The following is an 18,089-nucleotide window of genomic DNA, read 5'->3' on the forward strand; positions in this document are numbered from 1 at the left end:
TTTATGCCCCAAAACGTCCGAACCGAACCGTACGTCTTAAATTGGTTTGGTTTGGTTAAGTTTCTTATGTAATTTTTGTCAAAATCGAACTGAGCCAAACTGTATTATTACAATTGGTTCCGCTATGAGTGAAACCAATCCAATCCAAATGGTGTCCACCCCTAGATTATGATTCTCTAGTTTAAAAAAAAGGCTTATTTTTAAGTAAATCAAGTCATTTGCAGCATTTGTCCAGTTGGGCTTAAGTTAGTTTCCAAAATATCAGAGCAGTAGCAGAACCAAATCAAAGCTGTTATTTTAAAGAAAATAAATGAATAAATAAAACCGAAGCAATGGTCACTCGTTTTCCTATCTGTTGATTTCGTGGCATTCGTATTTCAATAGTATACAAAAAGGCCACCTTCACCAGTTGCGTTGATATCTCTGAACACCCTCCACGTGACATTATCAAAGATGGGAGGGCTCATAATAATGACAATTCAACGACCCAATCCGTTGTATCACAACCACTTGTTTTTTCAAAGTAGACAAATTTTCACTTTCAGCTTTAAATGGTCAAATGAATTGATACAAAAATAATAAAAAAATCAAACAGCGTTGCTCATTCTGGGCAAGATATGAATCGCCACCGCTTCCAGTCCCAACGGCGTTTTCACATCCCAAAAGCTCGGCGCCGCCGCCGTAACATCCACCACTAAAATCTTGCCACGACAAACAACGCACACTCTTCCGCCTCCGCCGGCGATCTGATCGGCCCCTATCAGCCTCTCCGACTCCAAAATCTCCACCCACACATCCTTCTCAGGATTGTATCTTCTCAAGGCACCCTTGGCCTCATCCACCACGTACATAACTTCCTCATCCATGGCTGCCACCGGCCCCTTCCACCCTCCAATCATCCCTTCCGGCATGTCTTGCCACGTGTCCTTCTCCACATCGTACATAAGTCCCTCTTTCACGGCGTCCCCTTTGAGATTTACCATGCAGAGCTTCCCTCTCCATCCCACTGCCTCGATCGCGTCTCTGCTGAATCTCCCATCTCTAAGCCCTCTAGCTTTCTCCCACTCCCATCCCAAGTGATCATTCGGATGCTTTTTGTTTTTGGTTAAGTCCCACTTCTCCACAGAACGCGCAACGTCGATGGAGAAGTGGGACCCAATCCCACTGGCCACATAGACCGCGCCGCCTAGCGCTCCAGCCGAGCACCAGCGACGCGGCGTGGCGAGTGGTGGACCAAAAGCCCATTTTTTAGCAACTGGGTCGAAAACCAGAGGGCGAGGGAGAGCCGGGAGAAGATTGCTAGTGGTGGCGGCGACGAGGACGAGGTTGCCGGAGACGGAGACGGATTGGATGGGGAGGTCGCGGGAGATGAAAGAAGGGTGGCGGAGGAAGAGGCGGAGAGGTGGATCCGGGGGAGTGGCGGGAAGGGCGTGCCAGTTGGATGAGAGCGGGTCAAAGCTGTAGAATTGGATGGAATTGGGGGAAGATGAGGAGGTCAAGAGAGCATACAAAGAGAGGAAAGGAGGGAAGGAGGAGGAGTAAATAAGGCGACGCCATGAGGTGCAAACGGAGAACAAAACGGAAGGGTGGACAAGGGAGAGGCAAACTTGGGCTATGTCGTCGGGCAGCCCGGGAAGGAGGGGCTGATGGCCGTGACCGACGACGTCGTTTTGACTCAGCCTTGTGCGTTTTGTGGGAGATCTGGAGCTGTCTGCCATAGGCAGAGTAATTTAGAGGGTTTCCGGTGGGCTTCGAGGCTTTAGATTCGGAAAGGAGGAAACTTGAAAATGCAATTAAAAAGCAAAGGGGGAAAGCAAAGTGGGAAAGGGTCCGTTATGCTTTTTGGCTTTACTTTATTTGAAAGATAAAAAAGTTTACGAAGAGAGAGAGAGAGAAAAAGAGTTTTGAAGTTCTGGTTGGTGCAGAACAGAAAAGGCAAGTCATAATGTCAAGCACAACACCCATAATAAAAGACAAAAGCTGACCTTTCTGTCTTTGACAAGGCGCTGCGTTTTATGTGTTGTGTTCGTTCACCAAACGACCAAAAGCCTATAAATGCCTACTTGTATTTTACTTTACTTTACACCCAAATGTCGGGCATTGCAATTTGCATCAAAAAATTTCAATCTTTAATTTCTCCTTTTCTCTGTTTCTCTCGTTCGATCATCCATAATGAACTAAACCCAAAATTCCATCATTCAAAATAAAACTATTCATGTATTCTCAAATCTCGATCAGTTTTTCCCCCTAATTCTATTGCAACTCAAAATTTGAGTCTTCAGCTTTATTAAATTTTTTAAAACTAGTTTTATTCAATTGTTTTAGTTAATTTTTCTTGAATTAATTTTTATTTATAACTTTGTGATTTATTATTCTGAACAATTTAACCTAAAACAAATTGATATTCCACAAACATAATTTGGGGTTGATTTTGGTGTATTATTTAACAAATGTATGGGCATTAGGGTTTGTCATGGGGTCGGGCCATAATTTAAGGGCTTTTTTTAATTTTTTAAGTCAAGCCTAGATTGCAAAGGGCATGGCCCGAGCTCGCCCATCGAGCCTGGCCCTAGGACACTGTGGGCCTAAACGGGCCTGGCTTTTTTTTAAAAAAGAAAATTCTAAGTCTTTTGAATCTTTTTGTTACATCTTTTTTTTTGTCAAACGTGATGGATAAAGAGTCTTAAGAAAACAAAAATATAGTAGTCAAACTCTTTTATTAAATTTAGACCAATAGCCAATAAATTTAAAAAATTATTATACCTAAAAATAAATCTTATGAAAATGTGTTACTTCTATTCCAAACTAGGATTGACATCATGAAAATTAAATCAAGTTGTGCCATTAGAATTCATAAAACCAAAATAAGCTTTCAAATTCTTTATTCAACCACTAAATTTGAACTTGATAAAAAAAAAAAAAAAAAAGGGGCACTAAAAGATATAGTGTATATATTGCTTGTTTGTTACAAAATTTTAGACAACATTAAAAAGATAAGGGCATAGACAAACGAGCCTACGCGAACATGCCAAGGGTTTCAAATCCTAAGCCCAAGCCCTACCTAACCTTAGAAGGGCTGGGCTAAGTTGGGCCAACCATAGAGTTGGGCTGGATTTTGGCCCATCTAGCTATCTACTTCGGCCCGCGGGCCAAATCATGATCCCTAATGGGTATATATAGAGTTTGAGATAAGTTTTAGGGCTGGATTTGATTTAGAATAATTTTTTGAAAAATTTTACCATTGAATTTTATTTTGGACCAACATTCAGCCCATTAGTACAATTTTTAAAAAAATAATAATAAAAACTAACATTCAAAAAGTACTTTTGTATCTCAGGGACTCCATCCATATCTTGTGCTACGCGTCGCTTAGGTTCAGCAAAAGTATCCGACAAATGCTACAACTGGGCTCCACTCACATTAGGTGTTGCACATGGATTCAAGTGGGCTAGCTGCTCGGCTCCACAAATTTTAGCCCGAATTAGAAACCTAGGTTATATTCTGGCCATATTTCCGCTTATGGGATAATTTAGCCCTAACATATACCTAGGTTGGAGGAGTTTTTTTGGGCTAAAAGTAAATTTTTAGGTTTTGGCCCTATGGGTTGGAAACCGAAAATTGGACAATTTAGCCCAAGAAGCTCCTTCAACACTTGTATTTGGACGAGTGGAAATTTGGCCCATGCAGAGTTTCGAGCATAATTCCATTTAGGATTTTCCCCCGACTAGAAAATTTGTGGGGCCCAATTTGCAGCCAAATCCAGCCCACATGAAGGTGAAGGAGGGTGAGCCCTACATTCACAGCTTTTACGACCATTGAGGAAGTAGTTGGTGACGCGTGTGTCCCATATGAAAGGGACATTGAAATCGGACAACCCCTTCGAACAACTTTTATTTATTTATTTATTTATTTATAATAAGAATAAATTCCCAATGGCTACATCTTCAACAACAATGATGATTAAATCTAAGAAATTGCAATGAGGAAAAAAAAAGAAAAAAAGATCCAACAGTTGGAATTAAAATCCAACGGTGAAATTAAATTTTTTTAATTAATCTAAATCAGATCAAACACCAAAATCATCCTAACTCTATAAATACCCATCCATTTGTTAAATAATCCACCACAATTATTTTTTCCTTTCTCATCCTCCTTTTATTCTTGTTGGAGATGACCCCAAAACCCGAAAGATGTATGAATGAGAAACCACAAGAAGATGAACCATTATGCAGAGGTTGTGTTTCTATCACTTAAGATGGGGTTGTTGGCACCAATCAAGCAAACGACACACATTTTGGTTTCTTGTGTAACAAAAGTTTTTGGAAACTAATCGGGCATGGCTGGACCCAAACTGCAAACCATGCAAGCCATTGCTTCTCAATTTAAGATCATCAACCAACAATGTTCACTTTGAAGACATGTCACTAAGGACAATTCATTTTTTTTCAATTATTAATTTACTTTTTCTATTAAATGGTGCCTAGGAAATATACGTAAAAATATTTTTCACTAAGGTTTAAACAAAAATAATGTTAAGAAAAATTAACGATAAAATAGATTAGGTTAACTATTCTTAAAAAATTTAATAAAGCGGACTTAAATTTTAAGTCTGCAGGGTTGGAGGAAAAAACTATTTGAGTCATGACAATACATAAATAGTTGTATTTTGGAGGAGAAAAATTAAGCTTTAGCTCTAAATAGTGTAAAACCAGAATTACTACAATCCCCGTTATGGTTTGAAATGACCGTAAACTTAAGTTCGGTGTTATTATTTCTCGGGAAATATTAGTTTTAGTCAATGAAATATTCCACTCTGCTCTTCAAAATACATCTACACCAGCATTCACATTAGTGAAGCACTCTTTAGAGTAAAAGATAAAGTAAGGTTAATTTTTTTTATTAATCAGTCTCAGTCAGCCCAATTCAATGTTTCAAAACCCATTATAATCAATTCAAGCTAACTCACCAAACGAGGCCTTATATTCCCACAAGATTACATATTTTTTAAGTAAGCAAGTGCATGGCAGCCATCTTTCTGAAAAGCAATATTGTTCATTTTAATTTGGTCCTTTGCATGGGCAGAATAATAATGCTGCAAAGTGAAAATTTGGCAATTTTGCCAATGTCGGTTGATTGTCTTAAGGATAATTTGTGTAGTTTTCACTCTTCAAGTGCATATAGGAGAGGGATTGTAGTTTTGTAGGCATGGTTGAGAAGGAAAACTATCACTGCACCGTGCAAGTAATATATAGTTTCTCTCCTATATCTCCTTGAACTCATTGACTAGGGACAACTTTTGTTGCATCCATATATTTTAATAATTCAGTCCCCTGAGAGATTATTAAAATAATTTTATTTGAGAGACACCCTTTAGGATTCCATACGAATTTTTTTTCAACGATCCAAACAATCTATTTTTTAAGTGTACATTCATAGATCATTTTTGCAAAACATTAGACAAATCAAAAACTGTTTCGACATCCAATTGTGTCATACAAAATCAATGAACATGGTACTTCAAGAAAGTACTAAAATTTCAATAACTGTCAAATGATATTAGTGAAATATAATGTGAAGTGTGCCCTGCAAAGATATCCCTCAAATAAAAGATCCCTTAATAAAATTATTACATTTTGCATGTCACACACGTGAAGATTGACAAAACTACAGGCCTCCTTTTACCCGAATGGCAACCCAACCCCGACCACCTCCGCTTGCATCCCGCAATTAGCTTCTGTATACAAATATTTGTAGAATTGTTTTTAGCTGTTAGATCGATTTACATCCAAAGGGTTCAAAATAAAATAGTACTATGTTAGTTTCTTTTTTTCCTCACGATATTACTCTGTTAGTTTGATAGGGCATTTGTGTGCGTTCGTGGTCACGTTGATAGTATTTTGATATCAGAACCCCATATGAAAATAAACCCAAAAAAAAAAAAAAAAAAAAAAAATTGACTTCTTCACCCTTTTACCATTGATTGAACAAATCAACACCTTTTCAGCAGTTCCCAATATTGGCAAGAAATATAATTTTTTATTCCTATTTCCATTTACGCCACAAAATTGACAAGGGTGCCTCGGAACTCAAGTATGAGCCCCATACTTAATACAAGAGCTATGTTGTGGGAAGACACAGAAAAAATACTTATAAGAATCAGAACTGTTTCTGTCAGGATTCATCATCACTGCTCTCAACAAGAACTAGATGCTTTTTGCTCTTTAGCCTTTTTGAGGCTCTATTTTCAATATCTTGATCTTCTTTGGCATCCTCCGGCTGTGTTGAATTTGCATACGTATTTACTTGCTCAAGTATTCTACTTCCGTATTTCTCTGCCTTGAGTTTTCCAATTATATTCTCCAACTGCAAAGGAATGAAATACGTTTTTACTAGATGGCACAAATTGCACAAAATTTTGAAAAGGCAGTTAAGACATATATATAGTAGGTTTTGTTCCAGAGACAACTATACCAGGCACAAGCTCCCACTAACTTAACACGTTGATCTAATATGGCTAAGAATATATTGAATGGAAGAGTACTGTTTACGAAACGAACCAGTTCCACAGAATTTGGCTTCTGGGCACTTATCATATTGATTTGTTGAGTCGAGAGAACAGAATGCGGGAATATTCCTCCATGAACTGAGGAGAGTTCCTTTCTCAGCTCGTCTAGCTTCAATTCCAAACCAAAGGAAGCACAACTGCGTTTAACTGATTTTATACCAGCTACTTTATTTTGTCCGCTAGAAATTTCAAGTTTAACACTGCACTTCCCTAAATGTGAAAAGACAAGGGAATGATGCCAATTAGAGCATAACCAGAAAATAAACCAAAAAGGAGTCAACAGTATTAAAACACTTTTCTTTCTTAATGGATACACATATGGGCTAGTCTTGAGAACAGAAGTAGAAACTCAGTGCAAAAGGGATGGAAAACAAAAAATGGCTCAATACTTGTAATGCTCACTGTTAGAATGCCACCTTCATCCATAGAAGGGTACAGGTAAAGGCTGTTTTGCCAACTTCATCAACAGAACTGGTACGTAAAAGCAAACTATATTGACCGAAAAAATCAAAAATTTTGAAGCAAACTATTTACTGTAGTATTACTTCAAACTAAGAGTAACAGAAAAGGCTACTCTTGATTGTCATTGTCAGTATCTTAAAGGAAGCATGAAGAGCACAGCAAAGTTTGCGGCCCTCTTAGAAGTGCGTATTTCTAGAAATGCCAAGAATAATTATAATAAAATGAATAAATAACAAAACAAAACAAATAACAAGAAAAGCAGTAATCAACCAACTTATTGTACCAGCCTAGAAGTTCCAAACCTAACTCTTCCAGGTAGGCAGTATTGGTTCCTGATTGTTACAATCTTATTTTACTTCACAATTCAGTATTCTATGGTAAGAGAACCCTTTTTTTCTTGGTTATATATATATACACACATACAAATTTAAATTTTCTGGAAAATTTCTTGTAATATTAACTAAGCATAATGTCATTGGGATAAATCATCAATCTCTTCCTTTTACTAGACTGATCTTTTCTTTAAGGTTCAACATTGAGTAGGACGTTAGCATGGTATATCATGACAATGTTAAACTAGTTAAGATTTTTCAACAGAACCAATTCAGATAGGGGTTTCGACAGTGCTGTCCAGACAAAGGCACCAGTGATGCTACAAAAATGTTATTATTCTCAATATTAAATTCCTCAAAACTGAAACTTTCAGAACGTAGCAATTTCGATAATAATGGAGTTAACATAAAACTATTATCTGTGTCAGAATATGGAAATACAAAGAGAAACACTGGAAAATCAAACATAGATTTTCAGTACACAATGGTTATATGGTACATCTTTCGAGGGAAAAAAATCTTTCTTACCATGCAATACTTGCTTTGCCAAGGGTCCTATTGTTACATATGCATTTGTGGAATAAGCTGTATGCTGAAATTCTTCTTTCTGCATCGAGAACAGAACATACTTGAAACAACCACATCATGCATAGTTACAAAGGGTCAACTAAATTAATAATATGCCTACATCAGATTTAACAGATTGCATACTTTATAGAGAGAAAAAAATTAGGAGACAATCTTTTTGCCTTTAAAAATTTCAGTCACTTATAGGTTGTTATACAGGAGCACTGCCTACTGTTTTGAGTTGTTCAATGAGAAAAAAAAGAGTAAATAACATACATCGAGCAAACAAATTTCTGGGCAAAAACAGACAAATGCACAAGTGAAATTGCCAATGCTTTGGGTTGGGCAGAGTCAAAGTTAACACAATTTAATTTAATTTAATTTGTTCAGGTAAGATACAAATGTTTTCTAGGAATAATTCAGAAACTTCAAGAAAATACCAGTATTATAAGGGACCAAGGAATTGATGCATTCAGAAGTTTTGTATCAACAATAAAGGACTAGCTCATTGAATATTTTTATACCAGTTACAACCACTAGATCCAAGAAGCTTTAGTTATTTATGTGTTATTTAATAGAGGAGATAATAATCTTTACAGTCACGTGAGTTTAAAGTATTTTGGCGGGCCAGGATTAGACTAATTAAGGGCTAGGATGCTATGGTTGCTGTAACTGTTGTTTAAATACTCTTTTAAAAAGATATAGTACACAGCTTCTTTATACAATTTTATCAAAACTTCCAGATTTTGGAGATTTACATCTATCTTTTATTTTTTTATCTTCCCTTGAGAATTCAAGGTCATAGAGAGGATTTCTCTATTTTTTCTTTAAAGTGCATCTGCTAAATCACCCACTCTGCACCTTTCAAAACAACAAAGAAGTGGGCAATGGGGATTGGAGATTTAACTTAGGACCTCCTACAACCAGAGCTCTGATACCATGTGGGGCAATCACCAGACCCAAAATCTTAAGGGATTAGGGAATGGGCCAAAATGCATATCAAACTAACAAATATTAGTTAAAACTTAAAACTCAAAATTTTCCGTATTTTCATAAAACCAGCTAGTAAAATTTGGGAACAATCAACTTTTAAAAGGTCCAAAAGTTAGGCTACTTACCAAACTTCTATCTAATATGAGCTTTATGACAAGCTGCTCTATTTCCTCCCTCTTTAGCTCAGAACCTGAGTATTTCATACACCAAAAATAAGTTTCCATTCTATGAATAACAAAATATTATAGCGGGGAAGGTTGATGAATACATTGAACTAGCAAGTGATCCACATTAAAATTTAAATGAAATAATGTACCAAGACTTACTGGTATTAGAAACATTTTATTGATATGTGGTGTCTCTGAGCTAATATGGTGTATTTCCATCGGTACCAAAAATCTAAGTTAAAAATAATTAATTTATCAAGCAATAAAACATACCTAGTTCCTTGTGCTTTGCTTTAATTTTATCAACTAGTTGCAACACTGTCAATCTCTGATCATTTTCTTGTGTATCTTGCAGCAAAGAAATAATAAGCTTCGCATGACCTGCAAAGCACACCAATGTTATGCATCAAAGATAACCGTTCCAAGTGAAGAATATGCGTGCACATTATTTTCATGAAAGACTAAAAACTAAAAGAAAAGAAGAAGAAAAAAGCCAGCTGATGATAAAAGCATTTAAGATGGGTGATCACAAATAGTTTTACCGAATGAATGAAAATTGATAGTTTAATCAAACAAGACACTAAGAATTCTACATAAGAAATTGCAGTATTAATGTTATATGGCGATGCTTATCCCTCACATTGGAAAACAGAAGGTTGAAGGGTATTATCAAAAGGTTCAACTGAATCAACACGTACCACAACTAAAAACAAGGACATGACATTTCCATGATGTTCCAAAATGAGCGAAATTTAAAAAAGTATTTTTCTCACTACTCAAAACAAACACATTTCAAATTTCATCAGGTTGTTTGGCATACCACCATACTAAGGAAATCCTGCAAGATAAAAGGAAAAATCCCAGGCATTTAAGCAATGAAATTCAGTAATTTGACGATTCAAATTTCATCAGGTTGTTCTGCATACCACCATTCTAATGGAAGCCTACAACTTTTGATTTCATTTGGGAAGAGGAGACCGACTAATCTAGATTTTGTTAATCTCTCCCAAAGTTTAATCTAGTTTGCCTTTTCAGAATAAGATTGTTACCCTTTTTATCCTTATAAACCTTAGTCTTCCTCCTTTTTTGGTGCTTACATCATTTTCACAACTAAGGGGCTTACATCATTTTCACAACTAAGAATCCATAATCTTTCCTTGTTGGCAACAAAATGCAGTCATGCATTATACACGGCATTGCTAAAATGAGGAATCTGACCATTCTTACTCAGCTATTTGGATAGAGTCGTCGAAGAATTTTTAGGTTGTCCTGCGGCGGGAGGAGCTGGACTACTTGTCGGAGAGGGTTTGCGTTTGGGCTTTTTTTCTTTTTCTTCAATATGTTCTGACTGGAACACGGCTGTGATTTTTAGTTTTATCGTTCTGTATTTAAGACTAGCGGATATCTTGTCCGCTTTATTGTGATGACATAACGGAAGACTAGCAGAAAACATAATTAGTGATGACAGTAATTTGAGTACAAAGTGAAAATAACTAGACACACAGTGTAAATTCTCATAGACAAAATGTAATAGGCTACGTGGAAGGAACAGACTGAAATTGCATAGGTAGAAACCACAAAAAGAAATGAAGCTACACCAATGTCATTAATGCATAATATAAAATAACAGACAATTAATAAAGGACTGTACTCTTTTGGAGAGAATTCAGAAAAACATACGAGAGGCATCCACTTCTTTAACCTCATTTGAAAATGCACAGTTGTCACACATCCCTGAGATAGCATTGATTGCATTTATATTAGAGATAGGCAGTTGTAATACCAAACTAACTAACTGTGTCCCCATGAGTGCATATGCATGTGCTTGTGAACACACAGACTAACTACCAATAAAACAATGGTACCATTGCAGTCCTGTAATGGCTCGGCAAAATGGCGGAAAAACGAACTACGGCGACATTGTCTTTTTGACTGCAACAGTAAAGAGACATCGATAAGACTCTATATCTTATGCTAGATTAAGCACAAGTATTGCAGAAATTTAAATGTATCCGGCCCAAGGCTAGAAATGTCAGGAAACTAAAGGAGGTATGACTCTCTCATCATGATGCAATGAGTGTAATTGTTATTCAGTCCTCACTAAGTATGTAAACTCAAAAATAAATTCAAATCAAGAGAGAATATGTTTTTTTGTGTGGAAAGGATCACATGTTCAACATCAGAAGAACAGATCCATAAATTAAGGTGCTTGTTCAAGCAAGACAAAGGGTAAAATAAGTATTTTTTGTCTTCTATGTACTTTTAGAAAGGGTAAAATTATAATTACTTCTTTTTAAGGGAAGATGGAAAGAGTATTTTGGTTGGTGGCAAGCACCACCTGTATTTTTATTTCCTTTTTATTTTTTGTGGATAGTTCAGATTCGTTTCAATATTGACAATAATCAGGCACTTCTATGACACATCAGTTTAAAGCTGAGTTGAAGCTTGTGGCCTAGAGAAAATGTGATGCTTAAAATGGACACTACCTGACAATATCGTACTATGTCATAAAGGTTCTGCAATCCGGAATTTTCATAGAAGACCATTGAACTCTGCTCAGAGAAATGTCAAATTCAAAGATTACATAATCTTCTAGGAAATTGTACAGTTATGTAGTGGTGGAAAATAATACCTGCCTAGGAACATCACCAGGTCTAAAGTAAAGTAGGCATTGAGAAGGGAGTCCATCTCGTCCAGCTCGGCCACTTTCCTGGAGCAATGAAGGTTACAGAAGGGATAAAATTAAAGAAATATTTAAGTGTAGCTGGAAAGGCACAAAACCTGGTAGTATGTTTCCATCGATTTACTTAGGCTGTGATGGATGACAAACCTGACTACAAGCAGTTACCAAGTATTAAATATAACAGCAAAATAAGACTTAAAGTGTCCATGTATGACAGACAATGCACAGGGAAATAACATAAAAGAAGAAAGCATCAATTGCATAAGTTTTTCTGTCTGGGATCTTTAGGCTTTGAACATTAGACCGACCTGACCCCCATCCACCCATATGTGAGCTGCACCATGGCTTAGGATACGTGGCTTGCAGAAGTTGCATGACATATGACGGTTTTCTAACATATAAAATGGTTCTCATACTTAACAATTTGAAATTCTGAATTATTTTTATTTATTGTATTCAAAACTATCCTTTCTTTATCTTTTTTTTATTTTTTTTGAAGAACAAAATATTTCCATTGAAAACAAAAGAAAATTACAACATAGGGGACAAGGCAGTTCCCTAAACTACAGCAAGGATGAAAAATCAGCCATTCATATAGTATCGGGCCTCCAATTTACTATACACATCAATGTTGTTCTACGTGCCTGTTCATGAAAAGCATGAATTAAAATAGTTTGTTTGAAAACTGGACTACAGGTTAGATGAGACATCTGCATAAACCAAAATCACACACCAAGTACCCTATAAACAAATTTTTGCGAAGAAATGAAATTTATTAAGCAACAGAACACGGAGGTGGATAAGGCAACCACAACCAAAGAACACAAACAACACCTACCCCTCCCAAACTAACAGGGAGGAACAAAACCGAAAAACCACAGAACAACACACCCCCCAACCCTCAAATAACCGCAGCTGCCATATCCCTCATAATAGTGGAATAAGAGTAGTCTTTAAAATCTTTTGTAATAGAAGCCCACAAAGCTGCCCAGTACTTAACTCTATCCCACAAATCACTCACTCCAACTCCCTTATAGTCTTCAAAAATTCCCCTATTACACTCCATCCAAATGTTCCAGAAAACAGAGTGGACCAAACAGCCCCATAAGGTAGAAGCGCGCTTCCACGATCCCCAAACCACAAAGTCAGAACAAAGGAAATCAGAGCACCCTTTCGGAATCATCCAAACAGTCCCAACCTCCCTCCACAAAAGGCCCCAAAGACTTAAGGAAAAAGGGCAATGTAAGAAAAGGTGGTCCACACTCTCCTCACAATGCTTACATAACACACACCAATGAGGAGACAGATACATAAATGGTCTTTTCCTTTGGACAAGATCCGAAGTGTTAACAAAATAAAATCCATTATCAACCCAACCCATAACACACCAAAAATAAAATTCATTGATTGAACAAATTAAAGCATGATAAAGTTTTAGCCCTACGGTCTAAAAGTAGTGTAAATTATAAATCAGATTGAAAAAAAAAAAAATCTTTATAAAGTCTTTATAGATTATGTCTCTTTTCAAAAAATTAAAATTAAAATTGAAGCTTCTAGCTAAAAGCTCTTTTGTCTTTGGTTTAACATATGACATCAGAAAATTAGATATCTGTTTGGGATAGAGAAATTTTAAGTGAAATAAGCATCCAATAATATATTAAGTTTCTCTCAATTCAGTGAATATTTTTGCACATTCATAGCTTTATGTACAGTACAGAGATTGTAGATGTGTGCGCACGCGAATGTGTATATTGCGGTAGTTTGGAATATCTTGGCCTGTAAGCATGATGATTTTGAGAAGGGATTTTTGTAGAAATGTCACCTGAACTTATACCTCAGTTTCAATTTGTCACCTTAAGGAAAAATTTAAGAGAAATGTCACTTTAATTTTTCAAAATCCATGATTTGTCATCTGACTTTAACATCATCCAATTTTCCATCCATTTTTAAGTGTATTTTAGTCTTTCCATTTTCAAGGGTATTTTAAAAATGGAAAAATCATTATAAAAGAATTGTATATCTTTTAAACAAGAAAGGGGTTGGATTTTGAGTGGGAAGCTTAAGTAGTTTTAAATCAGGTATCTGAAAATTTTAGACATGCTCAGTGAACACCATAAAAAAATTTATACATGCTTAGAGAGAGAGAGAGATATAGAGAGAAGAGGAGGGGAGGAGTCTTGTGCAATGTGTTTTTGGGGTGAGTGGGGGCTGGGGTGGGGGAGAAGGGGGGGAGAGAGGTCTCTTTTTTCTTCTTTTTTTTTTCCCCCCCTTAAAAATAGAAAGACTAAAATACCCTTTAAAATGGATGAAAAAATTGGATGGTGTTGGTCAGATGACAAATCATGAATTTTGAAAAATTAAGGTGACATTTCTCTTAAATTTTTCTTTAAGGTGACAAATTGACACTGATGTATAAGTTCACGTGACATTTCTACAAAAATCCCTTTTGAGAAACATCATGCTTAATCGATGACTCCCAATGAATGTTTTAAAACGTTAACACGTAAAGCGAGGCATTTTGTCGAGAGCCTCACTGCGAAGCCTCTTATGCTTAGAAATTTTATAATGGAACATATATATATATATATATATATATATATATATATATATATATATACAATGAGCTTCGATTGAGAAATCCCTAAAATAACTTATTTGAGGGACACCCTTGTAGGGCCCAACATACATTGTAATTCATTAATCCAAACCATCTATTTTGTAGATATTCATTCGAAGATCATCTCTACAAAAAATCACTTAAATCCGATATCATTTGACCCTTCAATTAAATTATTGAAATTTGAGTACTTTCTTGAAGCACCGAGTTCATTTATTTTGTTGGACAACATTAGATGTCTAAATGGTTTCCAATTTATCTAATTTTTAGCAGGGATGATCTATGAAAGAAGACTTAAAAAATAGATGGTTTCGATTGTTGGAAAAAAATTTTGTAGGGTACTCTAAAGGGTGTCCCTCAAATAAAATTATTTGAGGGATCCTTTATATATATATATATATATATATATATATATATATTGAAAAACATATTGTCCAAAGCCTAGGTTCTGAAATTCCCAGCTTCCCTTGAACCCTAGATGTCGAAAATGGATAGGAATCACATTTTGTATGCCGAATTCAATAAATATTATATGGGTTGTTTAATTTTTTAGTGTTTAGGAGGTTGAATGTGAGGAAATATTGCCCTCCAAGAGAGAAGAATCATGCACAGCTGCTGGGAGAAAATGGATAGCTAGCTATCAGGTCTGTCTAACTGAGATACGGGTTTAAAGTTTTTTTATGAAAGGGCCAAAACTACTTAGTTTGGGCCCTGGGTGCTTTGAAAAGAAAAACAAGACGCCTAGATCTATTGCTTTGCGCCTTAATTGCACATTCACACTCCAGCGCACCTTGTGTAAGCCTCAATTACGCCTACATGGTATTGCCCCGTTGAAGCACGTGCCTATGAAATCACTGCTCCTAAATAGGTGTCAAGTTCCAATATGATGACTAGAAAACCACCAAATTAATCAAGTCCCCGCATACTGTTAAACTGGTATGCAAAGTAGGATATTTATATATAAATTTCTATAGCAGAAGCCATATACCCCAAAACAAAACAGTTCATTATGAAATACTTACCATCTGGTTTGTTGATTCCCATGCCAAATGCTACCTGGAACACATATGCAAGCTAAGGTGTAAGGAATATCAATTGGCAAAAAAGAAGATTCTAAAATGAATAAGGGAACTGAAAACAAGCATACCGTGCCAACGATGACTTGTAGTTTTCCATTACTCCACCTGTATCATCAACATACAAAAGGGGATCCAGAAAGTGACTAAACAAAAGAATATATGTCGACACATGACAATGAATAAGCATTCAACAAACTAAATAAATAACTTCAAAGAAAGGCAGAGTAATCTCAACATCCATAATGGTAATACTAGTTGCTGAGAATAGACAATAAAGGGTGACAATTGAGTTTAAATAGGCTTTCTGGAGGAGGTGAGATTATTTCCATATAGAGAGGATGCAAGAAAATGGTGTTTAGAGACTTTTGTAATCGGCTGAGACCCATACCAGGTGGTCCTCTGTTTCTTCCTTTCAGCCTGATTTAGAAATCTAAGGTCCCACCCAAGGTTAAGGTTTTGGCCTGGTTGGTGGTACACGGGAATGTTAACACCTGTGATTTACTCCAAAGATGCAGACCAAGATTGTTGTTATGCCACATTGGTGTATTTTATTCATGAGTGCGGGGGAGAGTGTGGATCATGCTTCTTTGTCTTGCCAGTTTAGCTGGAAATTATGGTGCTTTTATTTAATGAGATCACTGTTAGTTGGGTGGCACCAAAAGACTGTTTTTCTTTGCTGGGTGACAAACTTTATTGGGTGGGGGAAAAAAGACTAAAGTAATATGGGGCTGTATGATGATGGATATGAATTAGGCTATTTGGTCGGAAAGAAAGCAACAGATCTTTGATGATGTTTGAGGGTTGGAAGTGGAGAAGGTGTGGGATAAGGTCAAGTATTGGGTAGTGCTTTGGGCATCTGTTTCTCCTTTTTTTTCTTTTTCTTTTTAAATATAAGACACATAATTTTACTAACGTAAAAAAGCTAATTATAAAGAATGAAACAGGAATCCACAATCTGGGAAAGAACAAGTAAAAACAAGAAAGTACAACTCAAAAGGAAGTACAATAGAACATGCTCACTAAACAAAAAATTATACACTCACTTCAAAGCTGCTAACAATCCAACATTATAGAAGAATCAGCATAATCCTTAAAATCAGCCAAAGACCGATGCCCATAAAGCTGCCCAGAACCTCACTCTATCTTAAAGTTCTCTACCCCCACGCCCTTATAATCCTCAAAGATTCTTCTATTGTGCTCCAACTAAATGTTCCAGAAAACTGCGAACAGCAAACAACCCCATAATGTTTTAGCTTTCTTCCCCCTTCCCAAAGCCTCAACCAAATGATTTAGCTCTCCTGAATTTAGGAACACTTCTCTTTCTGACATTATTCTAGACTTGAAAGCTGTAGTGTCATCCATATTTTTTTGGTTTGATAAACTATAGGTAGCTTGAATTCACTTCTTCAGTGTACAACCTCTCAAAGAAACCAATCACTTCATCCTCACTCTCAATTATATCACTCTCCATCATCAACTTATTCACTCTTATGCCACTACTTGTTCTCTATGAAGCACAAATACTTAAAATGTTGTGGATATGGAGTAATACTCTTCTGATACAGCCAAATAGATGTCTGATACTTCATTCAGGGTATTGTCCGACTATGGCACTAATACTTTATTTATAAAAGAAACATAATTTTATTAAAGACTGAAAGTTAATTACAAAGAGTGGATAAGGAATCCACAATCTGGGAAAGAAACCAGAATTTCATATTTGTGACACTTGGGGGTGATGTAGGATGTGGGTGAATTGAGTGTTTATGTATTTAGCGGAAGCGAAAACAATGGAAAACAGAAAATAGAACGAACAAGGAGGTCTGGAATCACTCCAGGGGTTTGGCTTCACACCAAGAAGTCTCCAATCTCTGGAAAATAAACTTTAATTAATATCTCAACAACTCAACTCCATACTTTGAATTACATGAGAGGGGTATTTATAGCAAACTAAAACCTAGAGACAATAGGATAAAAAATTTCTTGCTAAAACAGAAATTCTAACCTAAATAAAATAGGAAACTTAGAAATCCCACTGAAATCTGGAAAACTTAAAAATCTTACTAAAATCTGGAAAACTTAGAGAACAAGTTAAAAACTAATCGCAGGAACAAAAAATTGTCAGATATAAAGACCAATTTAAATGACTTCCTCTTCCATCTCTTTCTTTTGTAAACCCTAATGGGTTTGACAAAGATGTCCTCATCAGGGGGATAGAGAGAAGACATCCAGAGTTTCAAGAAATGTAACTAATAAGAGGTTAAATCCAAGGTAAGCTTTAGTCAGCAGCACAAATAGCCCAGCAAGATTTTGTTCCCAAAAATAGCATACTTTGATAAGAATTAACAATAGTGATGCAATTTCCTCAACAAAAAATAAAAAATAAAAAACAACAGTGATGCAATTTCACTGTACAGTCACCCAGTAATCATATTATGAAAACAAATTTACTGCAAAGTATCTACAATGAGTGAACAACATTACCGCATATGAACATTTTCACGAGCATTTACATCCATGTCTGCATGATAATGAAGAGCTGATATTCCTCTCTCTCGCAACTCCTTTGCAACCTAAGATCATAAATGTAAAGTAATAAATACCAACCAAATTCGGGCATTATA

General features: G+C 36.1%; 2 protein-coding genes across 2 annotated transcripts in view; both read right to left on the minus strand.

Annotated features, from left to right (window-relative positions):
* Positions 1-319: 319 nt before the first annotated feature.
* On the minus strand, positions 320-1,910 carry LOC117626954 (F-box/kelch-repeat protein SKIP25). The gene has a single exon (XM_034358793.1). It carries the CDS (start codon positions 1,716-1,718, stop codon positions 588-590), a length of 1,131 nt encoding a protein of 376 aa, XP_034214684.1. The 5' UTR covers positions 1,719-1,910; the 3' UTR covers positions 320-587.
* Positions 1,911-5,942: 4,032 nt separating this feature from the next.
* LOC117627516 (ATP-dependent DNA helicase Q-like 2) overlaps positions 5,943-18,089 on the minus strand; it is a 17,289-nt gene continuing 5,142 nt past the window's right edge. The window contains exons 6-18 of the mRNA XM_034359637.1: positions 17,950-18,038; positions 15,534-15,570; positions 15,409-15,442; positions 11,868-11,920; positions 11,719-11,796; positions 11,573-11,638; positions 10,952-11,018; positions 10,767-10,820; positions 9,360-9,467; positions 9,045-9,109; positions 7,888-7,966; positions 6,558-6,775; positions 5,943-6,363 (exon numbers count right to left, since the gene is read on the minus strand). Of these exons, the coding sequence (XP_034215528.1) occupies positions 6,172-6,363; positions 6,558-6,775; positions 7,888-7,966; positions 9,045-9,109; positions 9,360-9,467; positions 10,767-10,820; positions 10,952-11,018; positions 11,573-11,638; positions 11,719-11,796; positions 11,868-11,920; positions 15,409-15,442; positions 15,534-15,570; positions 17,950-18,038 (1,140 nt within the window). The 3' untranslated portion in view covers positions 5,943-6,171. The remainder of the gene's footprint in view (positions 6,364-6,557; positions 6,776-7,887; positions 7,967-9,044; positions 9,110-9,359; positions 9,468-10,766; positions 10,821-10,951; positions 11,019-11,572; positions 11,639-11,718; positions 11,797-11,867; positions 11,921-15,408; positions 15,443-15,533; positions 15,571-17,949; positions 18,039-18,089) is intronic.

The sequence above is a fragment of the Prunus dulcis genome, chromosome 5 (assembly GCF_902201215.1).
Source record: "Prunus dulcis chromosome 5, ALMONDv2, whole genome shotgun sequence".
In the NCBI taxonomy this organism is placed as follows: Eukaryota; Viridiplantae; Streptophyta; class Magnoliopsida; order Rosales; family Rosaceae; genus Prunus; species Prunus dulcis.

Bases quoted from the DNA above. Each gene is read 5' to 3' on its own strand.
- LOC117626954 (XM_034358793.1), bottom strand. From the start codon at position 1,718: ATGGCAGACAGCTCCAGATCTCCCACAAAACGCACAAGGCTGAGTCAA.